The sequence below is a fragment of the Canis lupus genome, chromosome 16 (genome assembly GCF_048164855.1).
Source record: "Canis lupus baileyi chromosome 16, mCanLup2.hap1, whole genome shotgun sequence".
Classification (NCBI taxonomy): domain Eukaryota; kingdom Metazoa; phylum Chordata; class Mammalia; order Carnivora; family Canidae; genus Canis; species Canis lupus.
In genome coordinates this window covers 14,832,587-14,845,749 of record NC_132853.1, presented here as the reverse complement: position 1 = coordinate 14,845,749, position 13,163 = coordinate 14,832,587, and the positions used below count along the sequence as shown (strand labels likewise).

At 46.9% G+C, this 13,163-nt stretch overlaps 1 protein-coding gene across 8 annotated transcripts in view; it reads right to left on the bottom strand.

Moving 5' to 3' along the window:
• The window catches only part of SMG6 (SMG6 nonsense mediated mRNA decay factor), a 243,179-nt gene that overhangs the window by 129,753 nt on the left and 100,263 nt on the right, over nucleotides 1-13,163 (bottom strand). For all 8 annotated transcript variants that reach the window (XR_012008521.1, XR_012008522.1, XR_012008523.1 and 5 more), the window contains exons 11-12: nucleotides 7,318-7,434; nucleotides 5,556-5,724 (exon numbers count right to left, since the gene is read on the bottom strand). Coding sequence is in view for 5 of the 8 variants with exons in the window: in XM_072779018.1 (XP_072635119.1) it covers nucleotides 5,556-5,724; nucleotides 7,318-7,434 (286 nt within the window). In the remaining 3 variants the exon portion in view is untranslated. The remainder of the gene's footprint in view (nucleotides 1-5,555; nucleotides 5,725-7,317; nucleotides 7,435-13,163) is intronic.

Sequence of the window (13,163 nt, the reverse complement as noted above, 5' to 3'; positions counted from 1 at the left end):
TCTTTTTTTTTTTTTTAACAGTACTCCAATCCAACAGTGTGATAAATGCATCCGAGCTACAATTAGGAAGATATATAGCATCAGAATGTGAAGGTCTGGGCAGCCTGGTGAAACGCGGGCTCTCCAGAGCCCCAGCTATGTTTCCCATTATGTAACCCTGGTCATGGGCAGACAGCCAGACTCCAAATGAAAAAGAGACTCTGGCTTGGCACTGGTTCTATTTTCCTATCCTCATTCGGGGTCAGCGCAGTGTCATACAGCTGCAGAGAAAGCTCTGGGGATTAAACCTGGGAAAGCCTCCAAGACCAGGACCTGGGTTCAAGTACCAGCTGAAAGCAATAAACCAACTGCCACAGCTGGGCTAGGTTTGGATGTTCTCAAAGTCCCCTGACTCTTTCACTTACTGAGAACTAGAGATCAAGATGAGGGAAGATTTGGCTTCAGCAGAGACTATGAAATGAGGTAGGCTGTCCCACTGCCCTAGCTTGCCAAAGGTCCCAGGATGTGAGGGGTGACTATGCTTAGGCTTGTGAAAGCCTGTTGCTCTGCAACTCTCCATCACCTAACATTCACAGCTTACTTCGTGCTCACTTGGTAAAGTGGGAAGTAGCTATCTCTCCCTCCTAATGAAAGGCCTAGTGTAGAAACCATGTTCCTCACTCCTCCCTCACACCCCACAAGTAGATGGTCCCTTCAAACAGACTGTAGTCTGTTCTAAATAGACCAAAGCACACTACACTGTCTTTTACCGCAGCCCAAGGCAATTTTCCATACCCTGCTACAATCCCCTGTACTAGAATCTCCTGGGCTATAAAGCCATCCTATTACAGGTACAAATGGGAAGTCGACCTACTTACTTGCTGACTCCAAAACACATACCTATGATGACCACTGTGTGGGAAGGCACTAATGGCCCTGAAATCCTGCCCCTATCACTCTGTGGTATTGGTGATGTCCTGTCATCATCATCCTATGTGCTTCACATCTGCTTAAGTGGCTACTACTGCCTAGGAAATGTAGATTTGACAAGAAGAAAAATATGGGCAAAAAAGGAGAGAACCAAGGAAACTAATGATGAGCTCTGGAATTCCCCTAGGAAAGCTCTGGAATGATTCTGTAACTGTACAAGAAGGTAATGAAACAAAAGACAGAATGGAGCTGGATGAAATAAGGGTCCAAGTGTGTCAGGGAGACAATCTGAGAGTGAGGGTTTCTGGAGGAGAAGCAAATTGAAATGTAAGCTATCGGGGCACCTGGATGGCTCAACTGGTTAAGCATCTTCAGGTCAGGTCTTCTGTCTTCAAGTCAGGTCATGATCCCAGGATCCTGGGATCGAGCCCCAAGTCAGGCTCCCTGCTCAGTGGGGAACCAGCTTCTCCCTCTCCCTTTGATTGCTACTCTGCCTACCTGTGTGCTCTCTGTCTCTCTCTCTGTCAAATAAATAAATAAAATCTAAAAAAAAAAAAAAAAAAAAAGGAAATGTAAGCTATCTGATCACCTTATTTTAGGATCATTGATGGATCCGTCTTTGCAGAGAACAAATGCAGCCGAAAACCAATGAAAACATGCATAGGAGAGATGTTAAGTAGAAGCCATTTCCTTCCTACTCTCTTGAGAGCATTCCTAAACCCTCCAAAATGAAGATCAGCACAAGAACCTTAGGAGTGTCACAAGGATTACTGTTCTGACATCTACTGAACTATTTGGAGGATGTTATTCCCAATGGCCTTAAAAGAAAAGACTCCAGAGTATGAAAATCAGTGAGCTTAAGAGGCCACTTTGAGATCCACCAAACCACCACACCTTGCCAATCTCTCAATCACAGTATCTACTCAGTAAATGTTAGGCAGCTATATGAGAAACTGGAAAGGAAGGTGGTAAATTCTCATTCCACTTTTCCAGCACTTGGCTCTGACAGCTATGAGGTGGGACTACCCTCAGTGGTGGTCAGGCCAGGTTTTGCTCTGTCCAACAGAGGCCCTAGCCCTCAAACCACCACCATGTCTTGTGGTCAGGCCCCAGGACACCAAAGATCCTCCTTTATGTTTAAACATGCATTCCAGAAACAACCAGCTGCTGATCGTGATTGCAGAGAGAGTGCAGAAGGGGACTCCATTCTCTACCATGCTGGCTGCTCTGGCCTATACCAGATTCCTCAGTGGTGCCCACAGCTATAAAGGAACTTGTTTACCTAGCCAATCAGACTCAATAGATTATTTGGTCATATGTGCTCTCCCTGGGAAGAACAGTCTGAAAAGAAAAAGTAAATTTGTTCAATGTCCCAACCCCCTCTGCCTCTCTGTAGCCTTGGAGGTGAAGCCTAGCTGGGGATGGCTGTAGCTTGGACCACGTGCCCAGCTGCACATTGAATCCTTGCCCAAAGATGGGCAGCAGCTTGCATATGCCAGCAATGGGCCATTTGCTACAGTATCCAAAGAGAAAACAGACTCAGCACCTCAAGCAAATGAGGCCCAGCACTTCCTGTGTGAGCTTTCCATTTCCTCAGCCAAACAAAAGCCAAAGGGAGTGGGAGAGGGAGGAGGGATAGAGGGAGACGGGTCACAGAAGAGAGTTAACAGGACTGATGGCCAGAATATGGACAAACAGGGGCTGGGTGGACCATATCTAAGAGACCTGTGGTTGTGAGGTGAGGTGACCCAGGGAAGGCCCAAGCTCCAGGGACAGATGGTCTGCCTCCCCACCCCAAGAGGAAGGGAGGAACACTCTGTGACCCCTGTGCAGGCTCAGAAGCAGTGGCTTCAGATACTTGGAGAGGAGACCTTCCTTGTCAGTTTCTTTCCAAATCTGCAAATTGCCTGGTCGGCATTATAGATTAACAGCCTGAAAAGTTTGAGGCTGTCCATGTTAACTCTTTAGGGAACACTGCCAGAAAACAGCTGCCCCTAAGCCAGCAGATCAGTCCATTCCTTTGTGTGGCCCCAGCTGCCTAGCTGAGGGCTCAACTGTGGCTCCTAAAGCCTCAGCCTAGGAGGGTTCACGGGGGATGCAGAAAACTGATGCCGTGAGCATCACCCACAGTTACAGAGCTAGAGCTGAGAGGGAATGGGGAGAGAGGGCTTGACAGTCCAGGGGAGCTTCTTGGCATGAGGAACAGGGAAGAAATTTGAGGAAGAAAAGGGGGAAAGAGGCAGACAGTCCACACAGAAAGGTCAATAAACTACTGGCCAGAAATCTCTCCTGCAGCCTTCCCTCTGTGGGACACCCATGAGTTGAGAGAAGCCCCTGGCCCAGAGAAGTGCTATCGGCAGCAGCCTAGGTCCCCATACTCTGCCCTCCAGTATGTGCCCCTCCCAGGGGAGAGCACCAAAGAAGAATGATGAAATGCTGGGCATCTCAAACACACATACATATACCCCACAGAGCCTAAAGGAGCTGAGGACACTGCACCTGCCAGACACCACAAAACAGCACGGGGTGGAGGGGGTAGAGGCGAGAGAAAGAGAAAGGTAAAGGGGAAAGAGACAGAGACAGAAAGAGAGAGGCAGAGGGAAGGAGAGAGATGAAAAATCAACAGAGTTGACCAGAGATGGGCGCCAAAATGCACACACATTAAGAAACTATAGTGCAAACATGAACACACACACACACACACACACACACACACACACAGTGACACTAACACAAGAAAAGAATAGGATGCATATAGACCAGGAGTCAGCAAATATTCTGCAAAGGGCTAGAAAGTAAACATTTTAGGCTCTGCAAACTGTAACATCTTTATTGTGACTACTCGGCTCTACTGCTGCAGTGTGAAAGCAGCCATAGACAAAGTGTAAACAAATAAGCCCAGCTGTGCTCCAATATGACCTCATGGACCCTGAAATTTGACTTTCTTAATGATTTTCACAAGTCATGAAATATTATTCTTTTGATTTTTTAAAACCATTTAAAAATGTAAACCATTCTTAGCTCCTGGGCCATAGTTGGCTGACCCGATACAGATACACACAAACATCAGAGGCAGGCAGACAGGCAGTAACACCCCAAGATACGCAGAGGCAGGCAGGCGGGCCTAGGTGACGCAGGCAGGGAGAGACAGATGAGGCAGGCAGAGGTAGGTCAATACAGGCAGACTGACATACACAATACTTCCCTTTCCAATAGAGAGATGCAGACTGGCACAAAATGACATGGTCATGGACAAACATGGACACGGATAGTCAAGAACATACATATACACCCCTACAGGACTCAGTCCCACACATAGAGACATGGATAGGGCCAAAGCACACACGGACTGACATGGACCCAGAATCAGAGAGAGACACAGACAGACAAGGATATGGACAGAGACACAAACTGAAACAGACCCCCCATGGAGATACATGAACGTTGCAAAAAGATCCCTACACCCAAGGATAGAAAGAGACATAGACACAGATATGGACACAGCACACAGAAACACATGGATACATATACATGGACAGACACAAACAGGTACACCAAAGATCCTTAGATAAATCCCTAGACAGACACACACAGACCCTCTGACACAGAGAGACAACCAGAGCCAAAGAGGCACACCCAGAGGTAGAACCTACACACAGATATGGACGTAAGAAACAGCCATGTGTGGTGAGCACTTGGGTGGCTCAAATGGCTGAGCATCCGACTCCTGGTTTTGGCTCAGGGTCCTGGGGTGGAGCACAGAGTTGGGCTCCCCACTCAGCAGGGAGTCTGCTTGTCTCCTCTCCCTTTGTCCCTCCCCCCACTCACACACACTCTCAAATCAATCAATCAATCAATCAATCAATCAATCTAGAAAGAGGCAAGCAAGCAAGCCATGCATGGTTAACATCTATGTAAATATAATATGCCACTGAATTGTATATTTAAAAATGGTTAGGATGACAAATTTTGTTACATATATATTTTACCAGAATTTAAAAAAGAAAAAAAAAAGTCACATAAACATATAAACAGATCTATGCAAACACACCCAGGCAGACACATGTACCCCTAGACCAACAAACCCCATATCTAAAATGCTCTGACAGAGAGCACACTGACTCACAGAGATGGGAAGATGGGAAATGAAGTGAGTGGAAGAGAGAGATGTGCACATTTACCCTCCTCACACATTTCAGTGTGTGAGAGGAAGGCCCAAGCAGAGTGTAGAAGGCAGCACAAGCGGCAGCAGGACACACCCTGAAGGATGCATGGAGATTAACTGAAAGGTAGAGTAGGAGACAAGGCCTTCCCCTCACACCGACGGGTGCCCAGACAGGCAGCTGCAGAGACGATGGGCACAAGCAGCATGAAGTGAGAGCAAGGGAGCAAGAGCAAGGACAAAGGACAAAATAGAGCAAACTATGGAATGACAGAGAAGGACAGAGGAGGAGGAACAGACCAGACAGCAGGGAAAAACAGCTGAGATCATCAGAGGACATGGATGGTGTTGAAGGAAGTGAAAAAGCTAAGTTTAAATGAGGAGGGAAGAGAGGAACAAGCAGGCGGCAGGTAGGAAAAACAAAGAGGACCAAGAAGGAGGCTGAGGGAGCACAGGTGGGCTGAGGCCAGCAGCACCAACTCACTGTGAGGGCAGGTCCAGGGATGTGGGCGGAGGATTCCAGGTGTCTGGGTAGCCAAGCATCCAATCTGACCAGACTTTCACACTGGGGAGCAGTTCCTTCAGGTCCGGGACGAAGGAAGACACCTTGATGTCATCTTGGTCATCCTCGTCCTCAGGGGAGGACAGATGAGCTGCAGAGGCAAAGGGTGAGAGCTGGGCCTAGGTCTGCTGTGGCCCAGGAGTGAGGCCTGGGGCGCTGGGATGGCAGCAAGCTCTTAGGGAAGGGAGACCAAATCCACAGGAAGGCTGGACCCAGAGGCGGAGGACAGGTGCCAGCACCTAAGAGGATTCTGAAAAGCAGGACAAAGAGAGAACCAGTGCACTGGGTCTGCCCCTGCAGACAGCTCTTTCTGCTCTACCTGTGGCCTGGCCGAAGTCGCCACTCAGGCCTCTGGCCACCACCCCCCTCTTTAGCTTTCCTTCAGCATGGCACTGAGATGGCACTAGAGTTCCCGCCAAAATAACCCGAATTTGACCATGAGGAAATATCAGAGAAACCCAAACTGGGGGACATTCAACAAAATAAGTGGCGTATGCATGTATGCTTCAAAAATGTCAAGGTCATGAAAGACAGAGAAAGACTTGAGAAACCACTGAAGAAACCATTCAGGGCAAGATTGCAGGAAACTAAAGGGACACAGCACCTAAATTGCAATGCTTGATCCTGGTGTGGGTCCTAGACCAGAAAATGACTTTTTTTTTTTAGGACAACAGGTACAAACTCAGTAAAGTCTGCAGATTCAACAACAGTACTGTTATCAATGTTGGCCTCCTGATTTTGATAACTGTGCTGTCATGTAAGGGAATATCCTTGTTATTTGGAAATATTCAGTCAACTATTTGGGGGGTAAAGGGCTACCATGTCTACAACTCACAATCAAATGGTTCAGAACAAAAATAAGCATAAGTATATGCATGTGTAGGGAAAGAGAACTTAAAGCAACTACAGTAAAATGTTAACAAATGGGGAATCTGGGTGAAGGGTATGTAAGAGTTCTTTGTATGATTCTTGCAACATTCCTGTAAGTTTGAAATTGTTTCAAAACAAAAAGTTACCTCAACCCTCCCTCCACAATATGGCAGCTGCAGTCTGGAGGCATTCACAAAGTTGAAGTGGCAGGGAGACAATAGAGGGGCCTCTATACTCACCAATATTGGTCTAGGACCTAAGAGAAAGGGGCAACCTTTAGCCCTACTTTACCGGGCTCAGCAGGCAGGATTAGATTTCTAAAGGCAACCTTAATGCATACGGGGACGCGGAGCAACTCAAAGGTTACAAAACAGCCCCTGATCTGGTTCAGTGAGTTGTCCAAGGTGGCTGGTCCACAGTGGTTACAACACCTGCCAGTACCGAAGAGGGACACAGAGATAGAGGGGGGAAACCAAAATATCAATTATGAACAAAAAAGGAAATGTACTTTGCTGGTTTTCTAATGTTGCAGGAACCCGCAGTAGCTCATAGGTACAGTGAAAATCTCAACTATTAGAGAAAAGGGGGAGGGGACAGTCCCAGTCCCCCCAAGGACAGAGGGCCACAGAGGTAAATGGAATGCAAGAGGAGCTAGGGCTGGTTAGGTGGGCAGAGGAAGGTGGAGTACTGGGAAGAGGAAGAACGTCAAATAGAGGGAAGAGATGCTGAGAAGGCGAGGTGGCATTGTGAACTTGTCTGCACGGGACCCAGGCAGGGAAAAGGCCAGCAGTTGGGGGGTTCCTCATCTGCTTACCTTTGGCAGACTCCTTAAGTAAGTAGGTACAGCGCCGCACCAGGAGAGAAAACATGGCCAAGCCCAGTGCTGTGGCTTGCTCCTGGATCACAGAGCGACACTCCTCCGAGAAGCAGTCTGAAAAGAGGCAAATGAAACTCTATCAGTGCCCTCTTCTCTACCTTACTAGGTGCACGTCTTTGGTCAGGTCACTGAACTCCCTTTCCTCATCTAAGACTGGAGGTACTACTATTTCTTCTCTCAAAGTATAATCATAAGGTGAAATAAAATAATGCACATGAAGCACTTACCACAATGGCTAGTGTATGGGTAAGTACTTGATAACATTATCATAGGGATCCCCTGTGTATATTCTGCATCACTTCCCCAGGACCAGGCACTCCAAGGTGGACAGTTTGAGCCAGAACTATATGCTCTGTATCTAGTTGGCTACTAGTAATGTTAAACTATAGTAACAAGAAGTCATGTTTAACTAACTCAGTTCCTCTAATATATAGGTAGCAGGAGTACAAACATCAATTAAAATCACAAAAATACAAATTTAAGTTATCTTCTTGAATCACTAACTTTTCGTTCCATCCTTACCTCCTGTCACTCCTCCACTTACAAATAACCTATTTTCACTGAATGAGCTACTTTTACATAGGAGAATGGGCACATAATAAGCACTTAACCAGTGGTACTTTTTACCTTCACAAATTCTTTCCCCTAGGGCTAGAAAATAAATCTGGCTCCCAATACCAGCACCGTCTCCTCCTCACTTTCTCAGCCTGGCTAACTTCCTTCTGGCTGCAGGTCAGCGAAAGAAGCTATCTTAGTGGTGGCCACAGCTATTCTTTGGCAGAAGCTACAATATATACTCTCAAAACGCTGTCTCTACCTACTCCTTGTCAGTGGCCCGCTCTAATAGCCACTTGATCCAGACTTGAGAGGAATTGGTGACAGAGGGCAGCAGTCCAACTGCAGCCTCAGAGAAGGAGATACCCAATATGCACAGGAGATGGAATCAGGTGCCCGGTCACTTGCTCTGACATCAACTAATATGTTAATTCCCTCCTTCCCACAGGAGAATGAACCCTCAGAATCTCCACGGGTTAAAAGGATAATTAGCCATATGTTTGATCTCTGTGCCTGTTTGCGTGTTAACCTCACAGCTAGAGGAAAGCCCTCCTGCCTCTCTCCTCATTGACACTAGTCTTGTCAATAGGGCCTAATTGAAGTCTTTACTCCAGGAGATGCTCACAACCACAATTATTCCTAACCGCCTTGGCCGCAGTAGCAAACATGACTGGAGTATACAAAGCCAGCCCCAAACCACTTTAGAGAGCCCTAGGAGTGAGAAGGAACAGGCTGCTGCTCAGAAGGTCCCAACATATGAATAGCATCAGTGTAGCAAAGTATTCGTCTGTTGTGGCTTTCCTGCCATCCTTCCAGATGCCCACTGGTCCCAAATGTCACCCTCTAACTTTCCAACTCAATTGTGGCAAGCAGTAAGGAAGTGGTAACAATCCATGTGATTAGAATAGGTCACCACTCTCCTTCTGGTAAGGCCCTAAACCTCTGCTAGAGAGACAAGATACAAGCATCCAAGAACCAAAAGGGGAAAGGGTAGAAAGCAGGGAAGGGGAGGATGTGTATGCCATCAAAAGAAAAATGGCAACTTTTCCCCTGCACACCTTACTATGGGCAGCATCACTGTCTGTACTGCCCCAGCTCAGACCAGGCCTTGCCAAGCGCTGCCAGCAGCCTGCTTCTAATTAGCAACGAGGCCAGCCCAGAATGGGGGAGTAAGTCCAAAAAAGAAAAAGCTACAATAGGATAAGGGAGGCCACATCCTGGTAGCTGACATTAGTGACCCCTTATCAACTGGGAATCTTGGGCGTAAGTTACCTGCACACAGAAGGCCCTGAGAAGGTATGAAAGGGGGTGACTTAGCTCAAGGAGATTGGCATTTTGAGAAGCCCAAAACTACAATAAGATACTCTCACTAACCTGAATATGGATAAGATGGGGCAAAGGGAGATTAGTTCCACCAAGCCCATTTCTATTTTTATGACAAATGGCAATCTTAGGTGAGGCTACTTCCCAGAGTGCAAAGCTGTGACCAGGGTTCAAAGGGGAGAATGAACTGCTTAAAAACAATGACAACTGTGGCCTCTGCAGAGTTCAGGTTGACTCTCTTTTCTTTCTTCCTCCTTTCCGTTTCTTTTTCCTTTTTCCTTTCCTTTCTTTTTTCTTAAAGGTTTATTTATCTAAGAAAGAGAGAGAGCACGCATGCGAGCATGCAGGCAGAGAGGGGCAGAGGGAGAGAGTCCCAAGCAAACTCCACACTGAGCAAGGAGGACGATGTGGGGCTTGATCCCATGACTGTGAGATCATGACCTGAGCCAAAACCAAGAGTCTGACGCTTAACCAACTGCACTACCCAGGCGCCCCTAGGTTGGCTCCTTTTTTAAGCCTCCTGTGATAAGGTCTGGGAGCCAGGCAGGGTAGTAACAACTGGAGCCTCTTTGCTTTAAGTGCGGAAGGACTCGACTATGTCTCAGCAGCAGTTGAAAAGGTAGCTTCATGAATGTTCCATTCTTAGCCACAGTTATGTCACCTCAAACCTTTACCTCCTCCCGTCTCTCTATTCCTGGCGAGGGTCTGGAGATGTGCAAGCACTAAGCCATTCTGCCTGATCAAGCAGGTGGTGTATCACAGCTTTACGGGGGTTAGAATGCCTGGGTCTCAGTCTGCCTTCTGACCACATCATAGGGAGTACTTTCCAGGAGCCCTTCCCTTGTCCATGCTCAGCGGTACCACAAGCACATACTGAACATCTATAGTGTGCCTCACCCTGTGCTGGGTATTATGGAGAACACAGCTACAAATAAAACAGTCCCTGAAACCTTAGGACCTTTCAATTGGATGGAAAAAACTGCTATTTACCTAAGTAACCATGGTAACTCAGACCCAGTGCCTCCAGTGAGTACAACATTAAGTGTTACGGCATCTTTGGAGATATTCTTCGCCTCACTTTGGTTTCTGTAGGCTAGAAGCCATAAGATGCCACTCTTTGAAAAGTATTCACTTTCATATAAGTAAGTTGGAAAACAACATCCAAATTCCCAGAGTCCACCCACTCTGGGGCTAGAGCTAGGAAATTGGCCCTAGTCTGACAAATGCCCATATATATCCCTAGAGTTGGGCTGGGTCAGACCAACAAATGATGTGGGGTGGGGAAGGAAAAAGCATTGTTTGCCTTGGTATTTGCCTGGGTTCCTCTGGCTTTGTGTCAGGTAGCAGGAGCCTGACATGAGCTGAGGAACTCATTAACACTGTGAAACAGCCTTTCCCCTTCTTTCCAAAAGCAGGCTTGCTCAAGGGTTTAGGGGGATGGTTTTGGCTAGGCAAGTCAGATGGAAATATTTCTTACCAAGAAAGTCACCTGAGGTCTGAACTTGATTCTGCGCTTTCCCACATGCTCTCAGATGGCCAGGTGACCAGAGCTCCCACTATTCCTATGCCCAAATACCTACTCAGGCAGAAATATTCTTCTCACTCCTATCTAATGGGGAGACTTTCTCATTTTTCTGAGAACATATTCATGGAAAACATAAACCAACTGTCGTCAAAGTTGTATGAAATCAGGAAACGGAGCGGCCGGGAGAAGGCTGCCATGTGGCCGGATGTTATGTATTTCTAATTAGTGCTATACATCTTTCAACAGCAAGTGTCCTTCTGCTGGGAAACACAACACACTGCCCTTGTTATTGTAACTGTCAGAGAAGTGCTTAAACAGATAATCTCCAGGAAAAGTGATAAACACGTCCCCTCTCCCACCAGTGTATGCGAGACGGTGCTGCCAAAGCAAAGCTGTGCTTGACGGCTCCAGGATGGCAAAGCAACCTCCTGCAGGAAATGGGAATGAAGCAGGAGGAGGGAGAGGGGGCAGGGAGGGGAGAAGAGGCAGGCCCACCTGCCTGGACCCTCTTTGTCTAGCCAAGGGACAGTGGTTCAGAACCCTCACTTCTGATTAACTCCTGGGTCAGGGAGAGAATTGGAGGCAACCAGTATCAGCAGGGATGAGGTTTGGCTGGACACAGAAAAATCTGGCAGCAATGAAACGAGCAGTTTCCCTGATGCACACAGCCTGCTTCCTGGCAAGAGGATGACAAGAGTGCTAAAGGGGAGACACAGGATGGATGACACAGAAGTCTGGTACCCTGACAGTAGCGGAGGGATTCAGAAGGCACTGGGGTCCACTAGCCATTCCAGGAGAGAGAACCAACTATTTGGTCAGCTGTTTCACTAATAGCTGGAGAAAAATGCAGGCAAGACCACTTTATTCACTGACTCCCTTCCCACCAGCTCCTCCCAAAGACAGGAAATGAATGGTCAGTCACCTCCAAACTAACACCACCTGGAGGCGATTTGTTGGCTCTTATCTTTCAGACATAAGGCTGCTTTCTCATGAGTCAGTCACCAGTCAGACACAGGGTTGGCATAGTTCCTGAGCAGCCCACCAAAACCTCCTTGTCTACAGGAAGTGGGCAGTGAGAGCATCTTTCAACTGCTGCTGTTTGGACTACAGAGTTCCCTATGGCAGTTACTGACTGAAGTGGGGTGGAAGAGGCAGTCATTGTATAAGAACCAGATAAAATCTCAGAGCAAAGGCAGAGATGTCCATGCCATCAAGGCATGACTGTATTCCCTGAGAAGTAAAATGAATGCGTCAGAAAAATCAGGCACCAATACACCCAAGCAAATTATTCATACATAAAGGCAGAACACAGGCTGACAGAAGGCCGGCCATGAATGACATATCCCCAAAGAGGGTATAGCCACAACAAAACAGAGGAGCTTGTTTCAGAGGAGCCTGAAAGGTAGTGTTTCCTCTCTAAGAGCCCCTACTGTCATGCTTGCTACTCCTTTTGGATTTTCTAGGATTGTAAAACTCTAACTTCTTTTAGTGGGTAGATGTGAAGGCAAAGGAAATCTCAGCCTAACAAAGTGATCTCTCTCATTAGTTCCAAAGTTATTTATTCATCCCAATGGTGGAGGGCATAATGGAAAATAGGATCCATCCGTAAGAAGATGATAATCTAATGAGGAAGACAGGAAGAATACACAGACTTAAATAGCTACAATTCAAGGAAGATGGAAGTAAGATACTTTCTTTCACCAGAGGGAAAAAAAATCATTTTCAGCTAGGGTATAGCAGAAAAGGTTTCACAGAAGAGAGTACTCCTGAGCAAGTATGCAGAAAACAGAGATGGAACTGGTAGGATGAAGGAGAGACTGAGTGTTGCTAAGGAGGCCATGCAGGTAGGGGCACACCAGGCACACTCCCACACTCAAACAATGCACCAGTGTGCCATATGACAGGGACCACAAAGCACTGGGCCTGTGATGTCAAAGCAAGGAACACAGACCTGACTTGGCAGGTAGTGAGGAGGGCACCCGCTCAAAATTTCCAAATGAAATACAGGTAAGTATTTTATAAAGATTAATCTAGTTAAAACATTTAGGATGGATTAGGGTAGCTGGAAAAATATAACAGGAAGGGAGTCTGGTTGGGAATCCAAGACGGCATGAACTCGTTTGAGCAGAGATAGATTATATGCAGTGTACTTCATAAATTTTATAATGCCAAGTAAATGTAATACCTTTCTTACAGGAGCTAGAAGATGGAATGGACAGAAGTGTACAGATGTGAGAAATACTGCCGAAAGAAAATCAAGAGAAGGTAGAAATGATGCGTGTGGGAGGTAAGGGATTCACTGAAAGGGGCCAAAGACTCTCACCAATAATCTCAGCAGGTTCAGAGGATCCTGAGACCTCAAAAAGGATAACACCTACCA